The 22124-nt window shown below is 39.4% G+C and overlaps 4 protein-coding genes across 4 annotated transcripts; 1 reads left to right on the top strand and 3 right to left on the bottom strand.

Annotated features, from left to right (window-relative positions):
- Positions 1–1833: 1833 nt before the first annotated feature.
- LOC310691687 (olfactory receptor 5AR1-like) lies at positions 1834–2778 on the bottom strand (the record flags this gene model as incomplete). Its single annotated transcript, XM_083471552.1, has 1 exon — positions 1834–2778. One exon carries the CDS (start codon positions 2776–2778, stop codon positions 1834–1836), a length of 945 nt encoding a protein of 314 aa, XP_083327678.1.
- A 3840-nt stretch (positions 2779–6618) lies between these two features.
- Positions 6619–7632, bottom strand: LOC310691688 (olfactory receptor 2AP1-like; the record flags this gene model as incomplete). The annotated part of the gene is made up of 1 exon (XM_083471553.1): positions 6619–7632. One exon carries the CDS (start codon positions 7630–7632, stop codon positions 6619–6621), a length of 1014 nt encoding a protein of 337 aa, XP_083327679.1.
- Positions 7633–8056: 424 nt separating this feature from the next.
- Positions 8057–18412, top strand: LOC310691690 (olfactory receptor 6C75-like; the record flags this gene model as incomplete). The annotated part of the gene is made up of 3 exons (XM_083471555.1): positions 8057–8078; positions 16756–16847; positions 17450–18412. Exon 3 carries the CDS (start codon positions 17459–17461, stop codon positions 18410–18412), a length of 954 nt encoding a protein of 317 aa, XP_083327681.1. The 5' UTR covers positions 8057–8078; positions 16756–16847; positions 17450–17458.
- LOC310691689 (olfactory receptor 2AP1-like) lies at positions 11737–12750 on the bottom strand (the record flags this gene model as incomplete). The annotated part of the gene is made up of 1 exon (XM_083471554.1): positions 11737–12750. The coding sequence occupies one exon, from the start codon at positions 12748–12750 to the stop codon at positions 11737–11739; it is 1014 nt and encodes a 337-aa protein (XP_083327680.1).
- Positions 18413–22124: the final 3712 nt, after the last annotated feature.

The raw sequence follows: 22124 nt of genomic DNA on the forward strand, positions 1-22124 counted from the left end.
GCAAGGGTCTTCTGGCAGTTCCCTCACTGTGAGAAGTGAGGTTACAGGGAAACAGGCAGAGGATCTTCTGGGTAGTGGCTCCTGCCCTGTGGAACGCCCTCCCCTCAAATGTCATGGAAATAAAAAACTATATGGTTCTTAGAAGACATCTGAAGGGAACCCTGTACAAGGAATTTTTTAAATGGAATAATAATAATAATTTATTATTTATACCCTGTCCATCTAGCTGGGTTTCACCAGCAACTCTGGGCGGCTCCCAATAGAATATTAAGAACACGATAAAACATCAAACATTAAAAACTTCCCTAATGTCTAATGTTTTACAACTTATTATGTGCTGTAAGCTGCCCAGACTGGCTAAGGAGACCCAGCAGATAGGTAGGGTATAAATAATAAAATTCTTATTCTTATGTTCGTGGACAAATGCCGGCTTCCTCAGCCAGAAAGCGAGATGAGTGCCAAAACCCCATAGTCACATTTGACTAGACTTAACTGTTCAGAGGTCCTTTACCTTTCTTTTTTTTTAACCTTTTTTACTCATGCAATTAGGAATCCTGAAATTTATGCTGTTAAGACTCCTAATCATGTGAAAGGACCCCTATGCACATACAGTTGCACATTTGCAGATTCATTGTAGTCCTCCAAATGAAGTTACATAATTCAGTCTCCACCTCCCCAGAATGATACTGATTGGTGAGCGAAAATCGGTTACTGGCCATAGTTTCTTACAGCAGATGACCATTGTGAAACAAATGAGAAGGAAATGATCTTATAATGTAAATAAGGCAAATGGAATTGAAAATGGTATTTCAAAGTGGGAGGAAGTCATGGAACAACTTTTATAAATTATTCAAATAACTTTTATTGCTGGAAAATGAAACAAAAGTTTGTGTGATGGAGAACAGAATGTAAACTTTATTAGAAACCCCCCAAGTTCCTGCATGATCCTGTTCCTAAGGGGCACAAAGAAGTCTGAGATATGCCTCTGAAATCAGTCTGCACATACTATAAACAGATGATATCTGTGGGCGGAAAATGGTGAGAGTAAGAGAGACTGGATATTTTCCACTCTTCGGTATTTTTTAAATGCTTAATCAGAAATGTTTTGGGAAATGAAAGGAAATTCACCTCTTTTAGAAAAATTATTTTATATTATTTTCTTCTTCATTTGAACGGTTGGGTGTGTAAGAACCACTAGACCCATCCACGTTTCCATCTCTTTCTTGATTTCATATTGTTTCATTAAGAAATTTCAGCTATGTTGATGACAGGAAAATTCCCTTGGAGTACAACTCATGATTGGGAGCTCCTTTCATGAACAGATTGGTGTTCATGGAATAGTACATATAGCAAAATAAGGGTGGCAATTTCAGCTCTGTTTCACAGGTCACAAATCAGCCTCTAACGTCACATACCAGCATGCAAAATTAACACATATGCACATACTCTTGTAGATGTGCATATTCTCAAGCGACACATACAAACTTCATTGCAAATGTGCAATGCCCAACTGCCAAGCTCTGGATCCTCCTGGCTCTGCAGTTTGTCCTCCTGCTATTGCTGTCTGTTCACTTGCCATCTCTGAGTGAGTAATGAGAGAGCATAGAAAAGGGCAGTAACCTTCACAAGCATTACCCCCTCTCTCTTTCAAAGTTGTGATGCCTGTTGGTCCCACAGGAAGAAGCAATCCAATGGGTAGTGAAAACACTTACATAGGAAGAGGATGAATTCTTGAAAGGAACCTCAGTAGGAACGTCTTTCTCAGATACCCATAAAGCCTTGAACCGATGTTGCCTGGCAAAAGGCTTTGGATAACAATTTAGCTTTGAACCCCTAATTCAGAAAATGGCCTTCTAAAATCTTCCCCATGGCCTTCCTGAAAGATTCCTTGACATCCTTATTTCTCAGGCTATATACAAGGGGGTTAACTAAAGGCGGAAGGACTGTGTAAAAAAGAGAAAATATTTTGTTAAGGTCTCTCATTGCTTCAGTTTTTGGTGTCACATATACAATGATTAATGCACCATAGAACAGGGAAACAACAATCACATGAGAAGAACAAGTGGAAAAGGCTTTCTGCCTTCCAGTGGTGGATGGGATTTTAAAAATTGAATCAATAATATATATGTAGGAAATCAGGGTCAAAAGAAAAGGGGGAAAACTGAACACAAAAGTCAGGATTACACTGGCATACTTCACAAGGCTGGTATCACTGCATGAGATATTGACCAATGCAAGAGAGTCACAAAAGAAATGATCCATTTCATTGGAATTACAATACCTTAGTTGCAACACCAGGATCAAATATATAGAAGTAAACAAAATGCTATTAATCCAGGAGGCACTGGCCAGCTGGATACACAGCTTACCATTCATAAGAGTTGCATAATAGAGGGGTTTGCATATAGCTAAGAAACGATCATAAGACATCACAGAGAGCAGATAACATTCTGTGCCAATCAGGAGATCAAAGAAATATAATTGTATATGACATCCTTTAAAAGAGATGGTTTTGTTCTCTGTCAATAGACTGGTCAGCATCCTGGGCAATGTGGTTGAGCTGTAGACTGTCTCCAAAAAAGACAAATTCCCCAAGAAGAAGTACATGGGTGTGTGCAGGTGATGGTCGGTCACTATGAGAATGACCGTGAGAATATTGAAAGTCATTGTCAATATGTAGATCACCAGAAACACAAGGAACAGGAAGATCTGTAGATGAGGGAGCTCTCCGAATCCCAGAAGAATAAACTCAGTAATTTCACTCTGGTTTTCCTGCATTATAGTTGTCATCAAATGTGTATAACAAAGTTATTTCATATCCTGAAAGACAACTGAAACATAAGATAAGTAAAAGGTATTTGTAGTCATGAATTTTACAGATACCACTGAGGGAAAATGTGGAGAAAGTGCAGTATGACTCAGGGATGTTTTGCAGGCTATAACCTTTCTGAAAGCTCACAATGCTAAAATGCCTGTGAACAAAAGTTGCTGAAAAGCATACCAGCATGAATAGATAAATAGGTACCACTGTGGCAGGAAGGTAAATTGTGTCTCTGTGTGCTCTGGCTTCTGCCACAGTGTTCCATTGTGCCAGAAGCAGTTTGGTCATGCTGGCCACATGACCCAGAAAAGCTGTCTGTGGACAAATGCTGGCTTTCTTGGTCTGAAAGCGGAGATGAGCACCACACCCCACAGTCAAATTCGACTGGACTTAACCGTCCAGGGGTCCTTTACCTTACTGCACTCCAGCCTAATCGGGACATGTTGCATTTAGCAGGAATACTTATTGGTATAATGGTAAAATACTCATAGAGGCTTGCAGGCAACTTGATATAACCATGATGAAGAGGGAGGAAAATTGTGAAATCTATACATATAGGGGAAACAACCTTATTCACAGTTACTGGACTAAAACAGGGATCAGGACATAAGTATACTTTGGAGTTCATAATTTACTGAATTTTGTAATACAGAAAATAAATGAATGTACCAAACTGCATTAAAATGTCTAATCTATAGAATACGTGTAGAAATGCATATATTAAAAATATCTATTTCAGTTTATCTTGTGAGGTATATGTATTGAATTGCAAATTTTCATACAGTATTCTTTTATTAAATGCAAATGAATGTGATATTGACATATACCGGTAGTATCACAGGAATAGCCATTCCTATTTTTGCCTTCAGTGCTCTACTGGTATATATGTAAATAAACCAATGGTCATATTAGGAATGGGGGGGGGGGATCAATTCAGTTCACATTGAAAGGCAAGCATGCACAATTTGTAGTTTCTGAAACAGTGCATGGACCAAAACACAGCCATGCATTGAAATTTGCACTTCTCTAGATCTTGCAATAATACAGTTCTCCAGCCAAGTCATATTTCTAAAAATGCATATACATGGGGAAAGTGTACATATAAATCCATATATTCATGAAATAATAAGCAAAAATGTGTTCCATTAGGGGGAACTTATTTGTAAAAAGAAGTATCTTAGGTAAATTTGCATACAAATATATGCATATTTTGAGATATTTGTACTAAAATCCTAGTGAACTTTTATGAGGACTTAGAAGAATTTCAGAAACCAATGTGGGAATTTGGAAAACTGACCTTCGAAGTGGGAAAATGGCAAGTTGAGAGAAGCCAAAATTCACAGATTTGCTCATCCCAAATTCCAACTGGCCATTGGTTAGATCCAGATTAAGTGAATTGAATTTAGTTCCCATTGAAAACTATGGGTCTTATTAAGCCATGATAAGTTTCACCCATTGATTTCAGTGGAGGCGTCTACCCCAAAAGCCTCCAAATCTTTCTCAAGGAAAGAAAATGAAAGCATTCAGTGCTGTCACAGCTTTGTTACTCAAAGCAAGCAGTTCATAAGCACACATTTATCATGGCACTTCAGTTCCTTCAAATAACTTGCACTGAATGTCATTACCTCTCTCATAAATGTCTCATGAATGAAGTTTCTTGTAAGCTCAATTTCAAGCAGCTTTTGGTCTTGGGAGCAAGATGTGCACAGTGTCTTCTATAAGCATCTCAATAGACAAAGCTTGCCTTCCCATAATTTCTGAATTCTGTTTAGTCTGCTATGGCTTGTTTCACATCTTAGGCTATATATATATATATAGAAAGAGAGAGAGGAAGTTTCTATTTGGTTATTATTTATTATTAAGCATAAAAGGTAAATATCTTGAGAGATGCAATAATAATCTGAGAGGGAATGTAGGTTTCAAAGCTAGACTGAAGCCACACGGGGATACTGCAGGCCCATAGTCACAGAAGTAGGACACTGTGGGGATTTCCCGCAATCAGAAATATTCCCACTCCTTTCCTAAATGTTCAGAGTAATTCTTCTTTTAAGTACTACCTCTTTTACTTTTACTTAATTATAAGGAGCAGGGAAGGCATTTGGGCAATATACAGCTTAAGGCCTCATTGAAAAGTAAGGCAATAGATGTTGTATTGACCTACTGTTTTTAAAGTGAATTGTTCATAAGGGTATGTGCTTTTTGTTTCATTAGACCTTTCGGCAGTGCAGTGCATCCTACTTTTTATGTTTTAATTTTTACCCACATACTGGGTAAAATGAATTTTTGACATGCCTAGTGCACTGAACTGTGGTCATTGACCCAGACCAACTTGTAGCTGAAACCAGAAACAATATGTAAACCAACACAAAGCCATCCTTTTAAATTCACTCTTCTCTGAATTTTGCAGTGCAGTTCTCCAGCCAATTAATCTGCACACAACTGCATACACTGAGATAAAGTGTGTATTGGGGAAGATTAAATACATAATGCATTATATTAGGAAAAAATGCCTGAAAGAAATCAGTAAATTTGCAAAAAGAAATGTGTATCTCTGGAGAAACGTGCATCAAAAGGCTTCCATTAGGATTCCCCTCCCCCCACTCAGAAATTGCTGCAGGTGTGAAGAACTGGATTTAAGATTGGAAATATGAAAAAATAAGAGAAACCAAAACTGGTAGATTCATCTATCTCTATCTACAACTGGTAGGGGATAAGGAACCAAGAGAAGTGAAACTGGCAGATCCGTTTATCCCTAGACATCCATAGGATTTATTTTACTTTATTCATTTATTTCAAAAGATGTACATACTGCTGGATTGCATTAAAATCTCAAAGTGGTTTTCAGCAAGAATGAAAACTAAAATTATCAGTAAAAACAGATAACTATTTAAAACTTTTTTAAAAAGTAAAAGCAGCAGTATACTAAAATCCAAATTAAAATCCACATGCCTGGATATATTGGCCTAAAGAAAAATGTTTTTGGTAGGTGCCAAAAAAAAAAAAAAAGGACAGTAAAGGAACTTGCCTTAAGTCAATAGGCAGAGAGTTCAAAAGTGTGCATGAATCTTATGAAGCATTTTTAGCAGGCCCAGTTTTACTGACTGATGCAGTTAACTGGACATAGATGGAGTAAGGCGATGTCACAGTTCAATTTATCCCAAGCTTTATGTAGCTACACCTTGAAGTAGGCCTGGTAGCAAATTGGCAATCAGTGCAGGTTCTGAGCAGAGGTGCTATATGCTGATAGGGTAGATATTAAGTTGCATTGTAGAGAACCTCTGGAAAAAAAAACTCCATCAATTCTTCTCTTCAGATGTAGCACTGAAACCATTGTAACACTATACCTCCAATTACAATTACTCAGAGTCAATCCAGGAGGATACCAGCATCTGAAGAGACATCAAGAAGCACAAGCAAAGTCCCACTCCCCCCATTAACTCTCTGTGCCAATTTCTTAAATATATATGGCCACAGTGAATTTCTTAAATATATATGGCCACAGTGAACAGTTACACTGAAACGGATGCTTGAAATCAGGCACGAAATCAGGCACGGATGCTTGAAATCAGACACGGCCCTCCAGCTGTTTTTGGAGTACAACTCCCACTATCCTTAGTTAACAGGACTAGCGGTCAGGGATGATGGAAATTTAATTCCAAAACATCTGGAGAGCTGAGTTTGCCTATGCCTGCTTGAAAGTAACTTTCAAGCAAAAAGTTTCAACTTCCATGACTTCCCCCATGCAACTAATTTGTATAATTTCTTGCTCTCACATGATAATGTCAGAATCTGAACAATCAGACATTTATCCTCCACACCCATACAGCTTTATTTCTTGGAAGAAACGAGCTATCAGTATTTGGAACCAAGAGGCACAAATTTCCCTTCCAAAATTTTCCAGCAACCTTTCTCAGAGCCTCTTTGACATCTTTATTTCTCAGGCTATATATGAGAGGGTTAATTAAAGGAGGGAGGACCATGTAAAGTAGTGGAAAGATTTTGTTAAGGTCTCTAATGGTTTCATTTTCTGGTTTGAAATATGCAATGAATATTGACCCATAGAAGACAGAAACAACAATGATGTGAGAAGAACAGGTGGAAAAGGCCTTCTGCTTCCCAGTGGTGGATGGAATTTTTAAAATGGCTGCAATGATATATATGTAGGAGATAAGGGTCAAAAGAAAAGGAGGAAAACTGAACACAAAAGCCAGGATTAGAATGACATATTTCACAAGGCTGGTGTCACTGCATGAGATTTTAACCAATGAAAGAGATTCACACAAAAAATGATCAATTTCATTGGAACCACAATAATGTAGTTGCGATATCAAGACCAAGCATATGGTGACCAACACAAGGCTGTTGATCCAAGAGCAACTGACCAGCTGGATACAGAGTTTACCATTCATAAGAGTTGCATAATATAGGGGTTTGCATATGGCTAAGAAACGATCATAAGACATCACAGAGAGCAAATAGCTTTCTGTACCAATCAGGAGAGCAACAACAAAAAATTGTATGTGACATCCTTTAACAGAAATGGTTTTATCTCCTGTCAGGAGACTGGCCAGCATCCTGGGCAGAGAAGCTGAGCTGTAGACTGCTTCCAAAAAAGACAGATTCCCCAGGAAGAAGTACATAGGTGTGTGCAGATGATGATCAGTCACTATGACAAAGACCATGAGGATATTGAAGGCAATTGTCAAAATGTAGATCCCGAGAAAAGCAAGGAACAGAAAGATGTGCAGATGAGGGAGATTCCCAAATCCCAGAAGGATGAACTCTGTGATTTCACTCAGGTTTCTCTGCATTGTGGTTGACATCAAATGCTACATTCTGAAAGATAATGGGAAAGTGATGTGAAAGTGATAGCCATTTTACAATATTTAAGTACCACTGAGTGAAGAAATGGAAAGGAGAAAGATTCCATCACTGGCGTCTCTGAAAAAAAAATGCACATCACCTGTATTATTTATGCAATTTGATTTTCTCTGGAGTTAGAGATCTGACGGGGACAAACCTTGTTATGCTGAGCTCGTATTTTGCACAATTTGTATACGGTGTCTGTTTGATAATGTGTGGTTTGCTATTCCTAATAAAGGATATTTGATTTTTTTGGCCAATGTACTGGAAGAAGCAAAGGTCACCAGTGTTGAAGTAATGATTCTTCAACATAAACTTTGTTGGACTGGTCATGTTGTGTGGATGCCTGATTATTGTCTTCCAAAGCAACTACTCTACTCTGAACTTAAAAATGGTAAGTGTAATACTGGTGGTCAACAAAAGTGGTTGAAAGGCTCTCTCAGGGCAAATCTAAAAAAAAAATGTAGTATTAACACTGACAACTGTGAAACACTGTCCTGAGAGTTCTCCAGTTGGAGAACAGCCTTTACCAAAGGTGTCATCTGTTTTGAAGACACTCAAACTCAGGACTTAAGGGAGAAATGTGCCAAGAGTGAATTGCATTTGGTTCCCATAACTAAATTAACCTGTGGATTTCAATGGGACCTAAGAGCCAACCCCAGCAGTCTTCAGTGGTCTCTCAACCAAAGAAGCAGAAAGCATTCAGTGCAGTGACCTATTTCTTACTTCAGAACAAAGTGAGGAATTGACAATCACACATTTATTACAAAGCTTTAGTTCCTGCAGATAATTAGCATTGAATGTAAATACCTTTATTATGAATGGATGAGGAGCTGAAGTTTGTATTGAGTGCAATTTCTGAGATGCTGGTCTTAGGAGCAAGTTGCATAGTCTGTTTTCTTCTATCCTCATCTTCACAGACTTGATTGGAAGTTTCTTTCTCCATCGATGCTTTATTTATTTTAGCATCCCATGGCATGTTTTTCCTCTCAGGCATATCAGAAAGAGGAAGCCTCTAGCAGGTTATTATATATTATTATATTATATATTATTAGAAATTAATGGTAAACATATTAAGAGATAGTGACTAATTGTCAGAGAGAGAAGATTAGCTTGAAATCTAGACCAAACTCACATGGGGATCATGCATCCCTAGTCACAGGTGTGGGGCACTTTAGGGACAACCATTCTTTGAAATGTTCTTTAATTAATATTCAGATTTTATTAACGGAAACAAAGCCCTAGCTCTGCCCACATACAATATGCTGTTGATTTGGTGACTTAAAATATAAGACGATTTGAGTGTAATTGGTATAACTTTCAGGTAGGTAGCCAATTTGCTGTGATGCAGTCGAAATATATAAAAAGATTGTACAGTAGCACCTTAGAGACTAATTAAGCATGTTCTGGGTATAAGCTTTTGTGTGCATGCACATGAAATATGCAGAATATACTTAGTTGGTCTCTAAATTGCTACTGGTATTACTTTATTCGTGTGAGTTGGCCTTGGGTGGCATGTATTTTTCATTCCGCGTACCTTTTCTCCACTGCTCTGCATCCTCCCTTTTGCCTTCAAAAACCATATTTCTGCACTGATTTCTTTAAAAGGAAAAGGGATTTATTTATTTATTTATTTATTTATATTTATTTATTGGTTTTCACATATTACAGTACAATACAAATGTACCAAATTTATATTTCCTCAATCCATCATATTATTCTTTTCTCCCTTGTCCCACTTCCCTCCGCCCCCACTTCATTTCCTCCACATTATACAATTTACAATAATCTTTGCATTCCACAGTCTTCTCAAGTCATCTATATATTCTTATTATCTTTCCTTACTAATTTTTCTTCCATCCACTACTTCACATTTTAATCCAGGCATATTAGCATATCTTTTTGAGCAATATTTTGCCATATATTCATCAAAACATTTCCACTCCTTTTTTAATTTTTGATTCGACTGATTTCTTATTACAGCAGTTAATCTTGACAAAATTAAATATTCATTTAGTTTACAAATCCAATCCTCCTTTGTGGGTATGGTGTGTGATTTCCACCTAGCAGCAATCACTATTCTAGCAGCTGTACTTGCATATAGGACCCCCCCCCCAAAGTGTTATCTCTTCATCTATCAATCCCAGGAGATATGTCTCCGGTTTATTTGTTACTGATATTTTCAACATCTTCTTTAGTTCTCCATGTACTTGACATGCCTAGTGCACTGAACTGTGATCATTGATCCAGACCAACTTGTAACTGAAACCTAGAAAAGTATGTGACCCAACACAGAGTCATCCTTTTGAATTCACTCTTCTCTGAATTTTGCAATGCAGTTCTCCAGCCAAGTAATTTGTACAGAACTGCATACACTGAGATAAGTTGCATATTGGGGAAAATAACATACAGAATGCATTATATTAGGGGAAAATGCTTGAAAAAACATGTATATTCACATACAGAAATGTGTGTCTCTGGAGAAATTTGCATCAAAATGCTTCCTTTAGGATTAATTTGCCCCTCCTCCCCACAAAAAATTGCTGTAGGTATGGAGAAATGAATTTCAGATTCTGGGGAAATGAGAAAATAAGAGAAACCAAAACTGGCAGATATCTGCAACTGAACCATGGGAAGTGATAAGGATCTGAGAGAAGTGAAATTGACAGATCTGTTCATCCCTAGACATCCATAGGATTTATTTCACTTTATTCATTTATTTCAAAAGATGTATTTATTGCTTGTCAGGAATGAGTTGCGAGTGCTAGCAGAGATAAGAGTCCGAGAATCCAGCCATTTTTACAGAGATTTATTGGTTTCTTCTCTCTTTTTACAAGAGCTCTAAGAGTACGTCTCCATCATGGTGAGTCAAGTTGCCTCGACTGAGGGAACTTTCGATTTTCCCCTGCATAACCATTTCCTAAGCCCAACCCCCTTCCTTCCTCTCTGACTAAAGTGGCTTGGCCCTGGAAGTGCCTCCCCCCTCTCAGATTCATTGCCTCCTGACAGCCTTTCATCAACTTCCTCGACCAAGGAATAACAGCTACTAATTAATGGAGGTTTCTCTCGGTAAGTTCCCATTCTCTCCCCCTCCTCTGCCTCCAATTCCCTGACATTGCTGGATTGGATAAAAATCTCAAAGTGGTTTTCAGCAAGAATGAAAACAAAAATTATCAGTAAAAACACATAACTATTTAAAGCTTTTTTTAAAAAATAAGAGTGGCAGTATGCTAAAATCCAAATTAAAATACATGTCAATATTCCACATGCCTGGATACATTAACCTAAAGGAAAATGTTTTTGGCAGGTGCCAAAAAAAGAGTACAGTGAAGGCACCTGCCTTAAGTAAATAAGCAGAGAGTTCAAAAGTATGCATGAGTCTTATGAAGGATCTTTAGCAATCCCAGTTCCACAAACTGATGCAGTTAAGTGGGCATAGATGGAGTAAGGTGATGTCATAGTTCAATTTATCCCAAGCTTTATGTAACTACACCTTGAAGTAGGCCTGGTAGCAAATTGGGAAGCAGTGCAGGTTCTGATCAGACGTGCTATATGCTGATAGAGTAAATATTCAGTTGCATTGTAGAGAACCTCTGGAAAAACAATCTGTCAATGCTACTCTTCAGAAGTAGCACTGAAACCACTGCAACACTATACCTCCAATTACAATTACTTGGAGGCATTCCATAAGGATACCTTCATCACTAGTATCAACATCTGAAGAGACACTAAGAAGAACAAGCAAAGTCCCACTTCCCTGATTAACCCTCTGTGCCAATTTTTTAAATATATATAGCCATAGGAAAAAGTTACACTGAAACAGATGCTTGAAACTTAACTTTCAAGCAAAAACGTATTATAATGTTTTCAACTTCCATGCCTTCCCGACCCAACTAATTTCTATAATTTTTTGCTCTGACATTATAATGATATGGGTCAGGGTTTATATAGTGAAGGCAGTAATCTAAACTCTGTTTATTTGGGAGTAACCCCATTGAATTAAATACAACGGACTTCTGCATAGACATGATTAAAACTCAGAGCCTGAACAATCAAACATTTATCCTCCACACCCATACAGCTTTATTTCTTAGAAGAAAGGAGCCATCAGTATTTGGAACCAAGAGACACAAATTTCCCTTCCAAAATTTTCCAGCAACCTTTCTCAGAGCCTCTTTGACATCTTTATTTCTCAGGCTATATATGAGGGGGTTAATTAAAGGAGGGAGGACCATGTAAAGTAGTGGAAAGATTTTGTTAAGGTCTCTAATGGTTTCATTTTCTGGTTTGAAATATGCAATGAATATTGACCCATAGAAGACAGAAACAACAATGATGTGAGAAGAACAGGTGGAAAAGGCCTTCTGCTTCCCAGTGGTGGATGGGATTTTTAAAATGGCTGCAACGATAAATATGTAGGAGATAAGGGTCAAAAGAAAAGGAGGAAAACTGAACACAAAAGCGAGGATTAGGATGAAATATTTCACAAGGCTGGTGTCACTGCATGAGATTTTAACCAATGCAAGAGATTCACAGAAGAAATGATCAATTTCATTGGTACCACAATAATGTAGTTGCGATATCAAGACCAAGCATATGGTGACCAACACAAGGCTGTTGATCCAAGAGCAACTGGCCAGCTGGATACAGAGTTTACCATTCATAAGAGTTGAATAATATAGGGGTTTGCATATGGCTAAGAAACGATCATAAGACATCACAGAGAGCAAATAGCTTTCTGTACCAATCAGGAGAGCAACAACAAAAATTTGTATGTAACATCCTTTAACAGAGATTGTTTTGTCTCCTGTCAGGAGACTGGCCAGCATCTTGGGCAGAGAGGCTGAGCTGTAGACTGCTTCCAAAAAAGACAGATTCCCCAGGAAGAAGTACATAGGTGTGTGCAGATGATGATCAGTCACTATGAGAAAGACCATGAGGATATTGAAAGCAATTGTCAAAATGTAGATCCCTAGAAAAACAAGGAATAGAAAGATGTGCAGATGATGGAGATTCCCAAACCCCAGAAGGATGAACTCTGTGATTTCACTCAGGTTTCTCTGCATTGTGGTTGACATCAAATGCTATATTCTGAAAGATAATTGGAAAGTGATATGAAAGTGATAGCCATTATAAAATAGTTAAGTACCACTAATTGAAGAAATGGAAGGGAGAGCAATATAATCTAGTCTTCAGTGCTCTCTCAACCAAAGAAAACGAAAAGCATTCAGTGTGACCAAATACTTCTTACTACTGAATAAAATGAGGAATTGATAACCACACTTTTATTACAAAGCTTTACTTCCTGCAAATAATTAGCACTGAATGCAAATACCTTTATCATGAATTGTGAGGAGCTGAAGTTTGTATTGAGTGCAATTTCTGAGATGCTGGTCTTAGGAGCAAGTTGGATATTCTGTTTTCTTCTATCCTCATCTTCACAGACTTGATTGGAAGTTTCTTTCTCCATCACTGCTTTATTTATTTTAGCATCCCATGGCATGTTTCTCCTCTCAGGCTCTATCAGAAAGAAGTGGTCTCTAGCTGGTTGTTATATATTATTAGAAATCAAAGGTAAACATATTGACATATAGGGACTAATTGTCAGAGAGGGAACATTAGCTTGAGATCTAGACCAAACTCACATGGGGATCATGCATTCCTAGTCACAGATGTGGGGCACTTTGGGGACTTCCATTCTTAGAAATGTTCTTTAATGGATATTCAGATTTTATTATGGGAAATAAAGCCCTAGCTCTTTTACTTATGGAGTTATAAGAACAGCATGAATACAACATGCTGTTGATTTGGTCACTTAAAAAGTACCGTGGTACCTTGGGTTAAGAACTTAATTCATTCTGGAGCTCTGTTCTTAACCTGAAACTGTTATTAACCTGAAGCACCACTGTAGGAATGAAAAATCACAGGAGACGAGAGGCAGGTGTAACATGAGGCGTCTGTCTGGGCGGACCCTGAAAAGCCTCTTTTATTGAATATTACAAACATTGCCACAGGTGGGCCTGTGGCTGACTGGTTGAACACAAAGAAACTTGTTGCTGATTGGTTAACATAAGTACTAAGGCGGGAATTACATGTGAGAGGTGGGATTTACATATGATCATTTATCACTGATACATTAAAGGCTGAGAATCGGAGCTAGAACTAGACAGGCATGAAGCCTCCTAATTAAATTGTAACTAGAGATTAATATGGCACGAAACAATATAACAATCAAGTTCTGTAGATGTGGTCAGCTAGGCATGGAGAGCAGGTCATGTTGTTTTCCATGAGCTTAGGATGACTGAACAAGGAAAAGAATGTCCTGGTGTTTGGAACAGTTTTGTACAGTTTGTGCAGAAGCAGATTGTAAGCAAGACTTTCCAGAATGCAAGAAAAGAGGAGCAAGGCTTCCCCATAATGCAGCAGTTTTGTGCAGAAGGAGAACTAACAGTTACCATACTTTTTGCTCTATAAGACTCACTTTTTCCCTCCTAAAAAGTAAGGGGAAATGTGTGTGCGTCTTATGGAGCGAATGCAGGCTGCGCAGCTATCCCAGAAGCCAGAACAGCAAGACAGATTGCTGCTTTCACTGTGTAGCTATCCCTCTTGCTGTTCTGGCTTCTGAGATTCAGAATATTTTTTTTCTTGTTTTCCTCCTCCAAAAACTAGGTGCGTCTTGTGGTCTGGTGCGTCTTATAGAGCGAAAAATACGGTATATGCAGAAAGAGGACTTCCCTTTACACCACTTTAGCTAATGGGGCCCCCTGCTGTCGCTGCACCGCCACTGCATTATTTCTCTTCTCAGCCTGAAGCAAAGTTCTTAACCTGAAGTAATATTTCTGGGTTAGCGGAGTCTGTAACCTGAAGCGTATGTAACCTGAGGTACCACTGTAAGGCTATTTGAGTGGGATTGGGGTTACTTTATTTGTGTGAGTTGGCCTTGGGTGGCATGTATTTTCCTTTCCACTGCTCTGAATATTCCTTTTTGCCTTCAAAAATCATCTTTCTGCAGTGATTTCTTTAAAGGTGGCATCTATATCTACACCCACACACCTATGTGAAGGGTATTTTATAATCTGATGTTTTTGCAAGTGGCAATGATCTCCTAAAATTCCTGGGTGTCAGATTCTCTCCATAATTTCTGAAATTTGTTAATGTGGGCTTCGAAATCAAGTCAGCTTCCTGAGGAGCTGGGCTTCGAAAGGTGCCATCCAAAAATAAAGACCAGTCACAGCAGAGTCATTACCCTGACAAAATATGATACAAGTGCCCTAGGTACTTCATTTGGTATCTGAACCACGTGCCAATACAGTGGTCATCCAGTATGAAAATTATATTCAAGAGTATCATATCCTTTCTTTCCTCTTTATAATAAATGTGATCCTTGACACATCAAGTATTATGCTATGGAAGATGAGCAGACTTTATATTTGGGAACATCCATTTCCTTTATAATTGATATATTACCCATATACAGAGCTATAGCTAGGTGATCTTGTGCCCCTGGAAGAACCGTCCAGATTGCACCCCCTAGCCATCGACAAATTAGCTCTTCTTTCTGCCTCTCCTCCATCCCCCTCCACCCATTCAATGCCTCACGCACTTCACCTTGTAATGAATTCCTTTACAGAAAAACCAATATTTAATTTATTATTTCTTAATAAAAGGTTTTTGTGTGCCATGAAGGTCCCTCCAGCACAGCCAGCAGGTAGAGCACCTTCTTGGCCAGGGGCTGCCCCTTTTTGACTCCCCTACACCCAGGAGAGCCCTCTCCCCCCCCCCCAAGCCAACAGGAAGCGCAGCCAAAAGGCCATTCAAACTTTCAGTTCCTAACTTAGCAGCGAAATGGGGTCGCTGGCAGCTTCCTACCCCTCTTGATTCCTCTGAGCAGCCAATGCCCCCCCCCCCAGTTCGATGGTTCAATGGCAGGGAGCTCTGCAGAGAGAGCAAAGGGGCACCGAGACCATATAATACCGGTCCTGAAATACCTACATTGGCTCCCAGTACATTTCCAAGCACAATTAAAAGTGTTGGCTCTCACCTTTGAAGCCCTAAACGGCCTCGGCCCAGTATACCTGAAGGAGCCTCTCCAGCCCCATTGTTCAGCCCGGACACTGAGGTCCAGCTCTGAGGACCTTCTGGCGGTTCCCTCACTGCAAGATGTGAGGTTACAGGGAACCAGGCAGAGGGACTTCTCGGCCGTGGTGCCCGCTCTGTGGAATGCCCTCCCAGGAGATATCAAGGAAATAAGCAACTATCTGACTTTTAGAAGACAACTGAAGGCAACCCTGTATCGGAAATTTTTTTATGTCTAATGTTTTACAATTTTTTATGTGCCCAGAGTGGCTGGGGAATTGCAGCCAGATGGGTGGGTATAAATAATAAAATTAATATTATTGCTATTATTATGTCAAAGGCCTTGCTTCAACCATACAATAGAAGACTGAGAGATGTAACACTAATATGTAGAATATTTATATTGTTTAAACAAAAGTACCTTCCTTTGTCCTCATGACTGAAACTCTGGCATTTTAGCCAACTCAGGTAATTAGTACGGCCCCAAAAGGCTAGGTAAGATTGACGTGGGGACTAGATTTGTTATGTGAGCCACTGGGTTGGCTATCCTAGCTTTGGGTATTGTAATATTTAAAATGGCTCTCCTTCATTACTTGCTCCTTGGTTGGGAACTGTTGTAAAACTGCCAAGTAAACAAAACCTGGCTCTCCTTGGGGAGGTGGTCCCTCTGGGTGGAAACATACATATCTATAAATCACTTCAGTGTAGAAGCATGGGAGTATTGTTGTGATGATTTCACGTACCTCATTCAGGTATGTAAAAGATTTGGGGGGCTTGTTTCATTTTGTTTTTGTTTTTTAATGGTGCATAGGCACAAATGAGAACAAGGAACTCGATGTCTTCATAAACGATTAAATCCACTCCTGTATGTGTGTGCATATGGGAAATGTTTTGCAAATTCATGCTTTTTTCTCGCTGCAGTATACAGCAAGGATGCGCTAAATATTCATCACTGGTAATTTAGACAATTGCAACATATCTCTTTGTTCTGTTAGGAGTTGGAGTGTCAACCACACCGTAATTGAGAGTTTCACATCCATGAGGTGTGATTTCTCTGTTTCTTCTCCAATCAATATCCACTATTTAGGTAAGGAGAAAGCAACTTCACTTAACTACATGGTAAACATATTAGTTTTCTATTAGGTGATAAAGATATGTAAATAATCTTCCCGCCTTATTCCTCCAATTAAAAAGTAATTTAAATTAAGATATTTCAGAAGTAGGAATGTTATCTCTGTGCAACTTGAGAAATAACTTGAAAGGTTGCTGGCCCCTTTAATGAAGGAGGTTTGTCTAATAATACTTTGCTTGTCTACATAAGTATTTTTGCATCCTTTTTGTTGTATGGTATGCTAATATTCTCTTAAATTTAGCTTTTAGAATGTGTGGATTAAATTGATCATTGAGAATTCCATTATGAACTGACCGGGTGGATGACTCATATGTGGATCAGAAATTAGTTATCCAGTGGATTTCACACTGCATGAAAGTCCCACATTTAAATATGTCTATTTTCAGGGATGGGGGAATCATTGTGAAGTGTGTGTTTTGAGATTTGAGAGAAATATATTTTAAATTTTATGTTTCACTCGTGTTTTGTGAATAAGTCTTTTAACCTAAACTAGCTGGGGGGAAACCCCATTTGTACATAGAAAAAGTTTATTTAATAACAATTTTACTTATTTCTAGATTCATTCTATGGAAAAGAAGGTATTGGAAAACCAAACAGTGGTTTCAGAATTTATCCTTCTGGGGTTTGGAGATATCCCAGATGTCCAGGTCTTGCTCTTTCTGATGGTCCTGATAATCTACATTATCACCATGGTTGGAAACATCCTCATTGTCACACTTGTCATGGCTGATCAGCATCTGCACACACCAATGTACTACTTCCTAGGAAATCTGTCATGCTTGGAGACTTGCTACAGCTCAACAATCTTGCCCAGAATGCTGGCCAGTTTTGTGACTGGAAACAGATCAATTTCTTTCAGTGGCTGTTTTTTACAGATGTACTTTTTTGGTTCACTAGCTGCAACAGAATGTTTCCTCTTATCTGCCATGTCATATGATCGATATTTGGCCATATGCAAACCTTTGCACTACACAACCCTTATGAGCAACAGGGATTGCCTCTGTTTAATGATTGGGTCCTGGATAAGTGGCTTTCTAGGAAATACTATATTATTTCCTTTGTTGCAGTTGACATTCTGTGGGGCAAACGAAATAGATCATTTCTTTTGTGACTTCAACCCCTTGCTAAAATTGGCTTGCAGTGATACTCACAAAATCATAATTGTTGCTTTCATGATTGCTTGCATTTTCACACTGCCTCCCTTTTTTCTGACAGTGACATCTTATGCTTGCATCATAGCCACTGTCTTGAAAATCCCTTCTTCCGCAGGAAGGAAAAAGGCTTTCTCTACCTGCTCATCCCATCTCATTGTGGTCACCATTTTCTATGGCACCCTGATGATTGTATACATGCTGCCTGACACTCAGTTGCTGGGAGATTTGAACAAAGTTTTCTCTGCCTTTTACACTGTCTTGACTCCAATGGTCAATCCCCTGATCTATAGTCTGCGAAATAAAGAGGTGAAAGAAGCCTTAAGGAAAATTCAAGCAAAAATAATTCAGGCTAGATTTCTAAGATAAAACAGTGTGTGTCAATTAATATTTGGTTTCTTCAGAATTGTATCCATTGCTGCTGTAGTGTAGTAGTAGATAGGTAGCCGTGTTGGTCTGCCATAGTCTGCTGTAGTGTAGTTATATTTGCACTGTAGTAGTTCCTAAGGGACGCGGGTGGTGCTGTGGGTTAAACCACAGAGCCTAGGGCTTGCTGATCAGAAGGTTAGCAGTTTGAATCCCCACGACAGGGTGAGCTCCCGTTGCTCAGTCGCTGCTCCTGCCAACCTAGCAGTTTGAAAGCATGAAGTGCAAGTAGATAAATAGGTACTGCTCCAGCAGGAAGGTAAACGGTGTTTCTGTGCACTGCTCTGGTTCGCCAGAAGCGGCTTAGTCATGCTGGCCGCATGCTGTACGCCGGCTCCCTCAGCCAATAAAGCGAGATGAGCGCCGCAACCCCAGAGTTGTCTGTGACTGGACCTAATGGTCAGGGGTCTCTTTACCTTTACCTTTTTAGTTCCTAAGACATCATAAGTTTCTATCATCTATCTATCTATCTATCTATCTATCTATCTATCTATCTATCTATTGTCTAGCATCTAGCATCTATCATCTATCTGTCTATTTATCACCTTCACTTCCATTTCACATGTATAGAGCATTTCAGGTGCACACCAGTTCCTCCACATCTGACACCCCATGAAATAGTCATACAAGGAAAGTTATGTACAATGTAGTAGGTCCCTCCTCCGGCCAAATACTCCACAGTGATTATTTGTACATGCATAGTGGCTGAAAAATACTTTATTCACTCAACGTAGTGTTCTACAGACATTGCTGAACTCCAGTTCCATAACTAATGCAGAGCCACAGAGCAGAAAGATCCCAGCCAGTCTTGCCCAAATTCATGTTGGGATATGGAGAAAAGTGTGAGCACAGGGTGCTAAAGGCAGGAGTGGGTGAATACATAAATTTCAGTTTCTCTTGTTTCTCATTTTTTCCACTTTTCAGTTTTCTAGATTTCCACATCAGCTTGCAATTTTATTTTATATTTAAAAATCCCTCGTGAAAATTCACCAGCGTTTTTGTGATTATTTCTCCTGAAATATTTTGAAAAGCAATTTCCCCAAATAAAATGCAATTCAATGTTATTTTGACTAACTCAATGCATTTTTATGCACACTTCACCCTAGTGTTTTTGTGATCATTGCTTCACTAAAGAATTGCAAAATTAGAGAAGGAGCAATGTCAAAGGCTGGCTGCAAGCCATTTCACATATTGTGGTGGGAAGTGCAAATTACATAGGTTCCCTTTAAATGCAAACTTACTCATCCCCACTCCACAGCCCTACTTACTGGTTAACACCAGCACCTTGGAAATGAACTGACATTCAGCGGTGATTGTTAAAAACTGGTTATGATACATTTCCCATCTCAGTCAAATTTATTGTGCTATTTGAAGTTATAAAACTACATTCCAGGACAGGCCCATGTACATTGCAGTAGTAGTATAACCAAGGGGTTGGGGGAGAATGAATCACTGAGCTTTACTGCTAGTTATTAATCTGTAACCAATTAGCAAAGATTTATGTAGTTCTTATGGATCACTAATGGAAAAGCAGGAGAAAAAGAGTGCAAATAACAAGGCCAGTGGAAGTGATGGTATTCCAGCTGAACTATTTAAAATTTTAAAAGATGATGCTGTTAAGGTGCTACACTCAATATGCCAGCAAGTTTGGAAAACTCAGCAGTGGCCAGATGATTGGAGAAGATCAGTCTACATCCCAATCCCAAAGAAGGGCAGTGCCAAAGAATGCTCCAACTACCGCACAATTGCACTCATTTCACAAGCTAGCAAGGTTATGCTTAAAATTCTACAAGGAAGGCTCAAGCAGTATGTGGACCGAGAACTCCCAGAAGTGCAAGCAGGATTTAGAAGAGGCAGAGGAACCAGAGACCAAATTGCAAACATGCGCTGGATTATGGAGAAAGCTAGAGAGTTCTAGAAAGACATCTACTTCTGCTTCATTGACTATGCAAAAGCCTTTGACTGTGTCGACCACAGCAAACTATGGCAAGTTCTTAAAGAAATGGGAGTGCCTGATCACCTCATCTGTCTCCTGAGAAATCTCTATGTGGGACAAGATGCTACAGTTAGAACTGGATATAGAACAACTGATTGGTTCAAAATTGGGAAAGGAGTACGACATGGCTATATATTGTCTCCCTGCTTATTTAACTTATATGCAGAATTCATCATGCGAAAGGCTGGGCTGGATGAATCCCAAGCCGGAATTAAGATTGCCGGAAGAAATATCAACAACCTCAGATATGCAGATGACACAACCTTGATGGCAGAAAGTGAGGAGGAATTAAAGAAACTTTTATAATGAGGGTGAAAGAGGAGAGCGCAAAATATGGTCTGAAGGTCAACATCAAAAAAACGAAGATCATGGCCACTGGTCCCATCACCTCCTGGCAAATAGAAGGGGAAGAAATGGAGGCAGTGAGATATTTTGCTTTCTTGGGCTCCATGATCACTGCAGATGGTGACAGCAGCCACAAAATTAAAAGACGTTTGCTTCTTGGCAGAAAAGCAATGACAAACCTAGACAGCATCTTAAAAAGTAGAGACATCACCTTGCCAACAAAGGTCCGTATAGTAAAAGCTATCGTTTTCCCAGTAGTGATGTATGGAAGTGAGAGCTGGACCATAAAGAAGGCTGATCGCCGAAGAATTGATGCTTTTGAATTCTGGTGCTGGAGGTGACTCTTGAGAGTCCCATGGACTGCAAGAAGATCAAATTGATCCATTCTTAAGGAAGTCAGCCCTGAGTGCTCACTGGAAGGACAGATCATAAAGCTGAGGCTCCAATACTTTGGCCACCTCATGAGAAGAGAAGATTCCTGGGAAAGACCCTGATGTTGGGAAAGATGGAGGGCACAAGGAGAAGGGGATGACAGAGGACGAGATGGTTGGATAATGTTCTCAAAGCTAGCAGCATGAGTTTGACCAAACTGCCGGAGGCAGTGGAAGACAGAAGTTCCTGGCGTGCTCTGGTCCATGGGGTCATGAAGAGTCGAACACGACTAAACGACTAAACAACAACATGTGCACATTTGGTTATATCCTTGGAGCAATTCTTGAATGGTTCAGACTCCCAGCAGTTCTGTTATTAAACCTGAAAGCAATGAAAGGAGATGCAGGAGAAGCATCATTTCCAAGTTGCTGCCAGCACAAATCAATGCTCTTTCTATGTTCCTCGATCCTTTTCACTGTGGATGCTAGAACCATCTATACACAGTTTATTTGGGCCTAAAGTGCATTTGGCCTGTCACTTATGCAAGCATTCCATTCTGGGGGTACAGATGCAACAACAAAATCATGCAAAGTCAGGAACCGCCCAGAACCATACCTCTATAAGGTGGAGGGCTCCTTCCATGACCTTCCCAGAGCCCCAGAAGGGCGCAACTCCTACTCTTTTATAAAAGGGGTTGGGGTGAATAATGAGGGGAGGGGAGGCTTGGAGCAAGCTGTGCGGGTGATGAGCTGTGAGGGGATAGGGGAGGGGTGGATGATTTGTAAAGGAAAGTAGATTTAGTCAGGTGTAAAAGTATGCACATACAGTTACACATTTGCAGACTCATTGTAGGCCTGCAATTGAAGTCACATAATTCAGTCTCCACCTCCCCAGAATGATACTGATTGGTGAGCCAAAATGGGCTACTGACCATAGTTTCTT

The sequence above is a fragment of the Podarcis liolepis genome (assembly GCF_965112155.1).
Source record: "Podarcis liolepis genome assembly, chromosome: 13".
In the NCBI taxonomy this organism is placed as follows: Eukaryota; Metazoa; Chordata; class Lepidosauria; order Squamata; family Lacertidae; genus Podarcis; species Podarcis liolepis.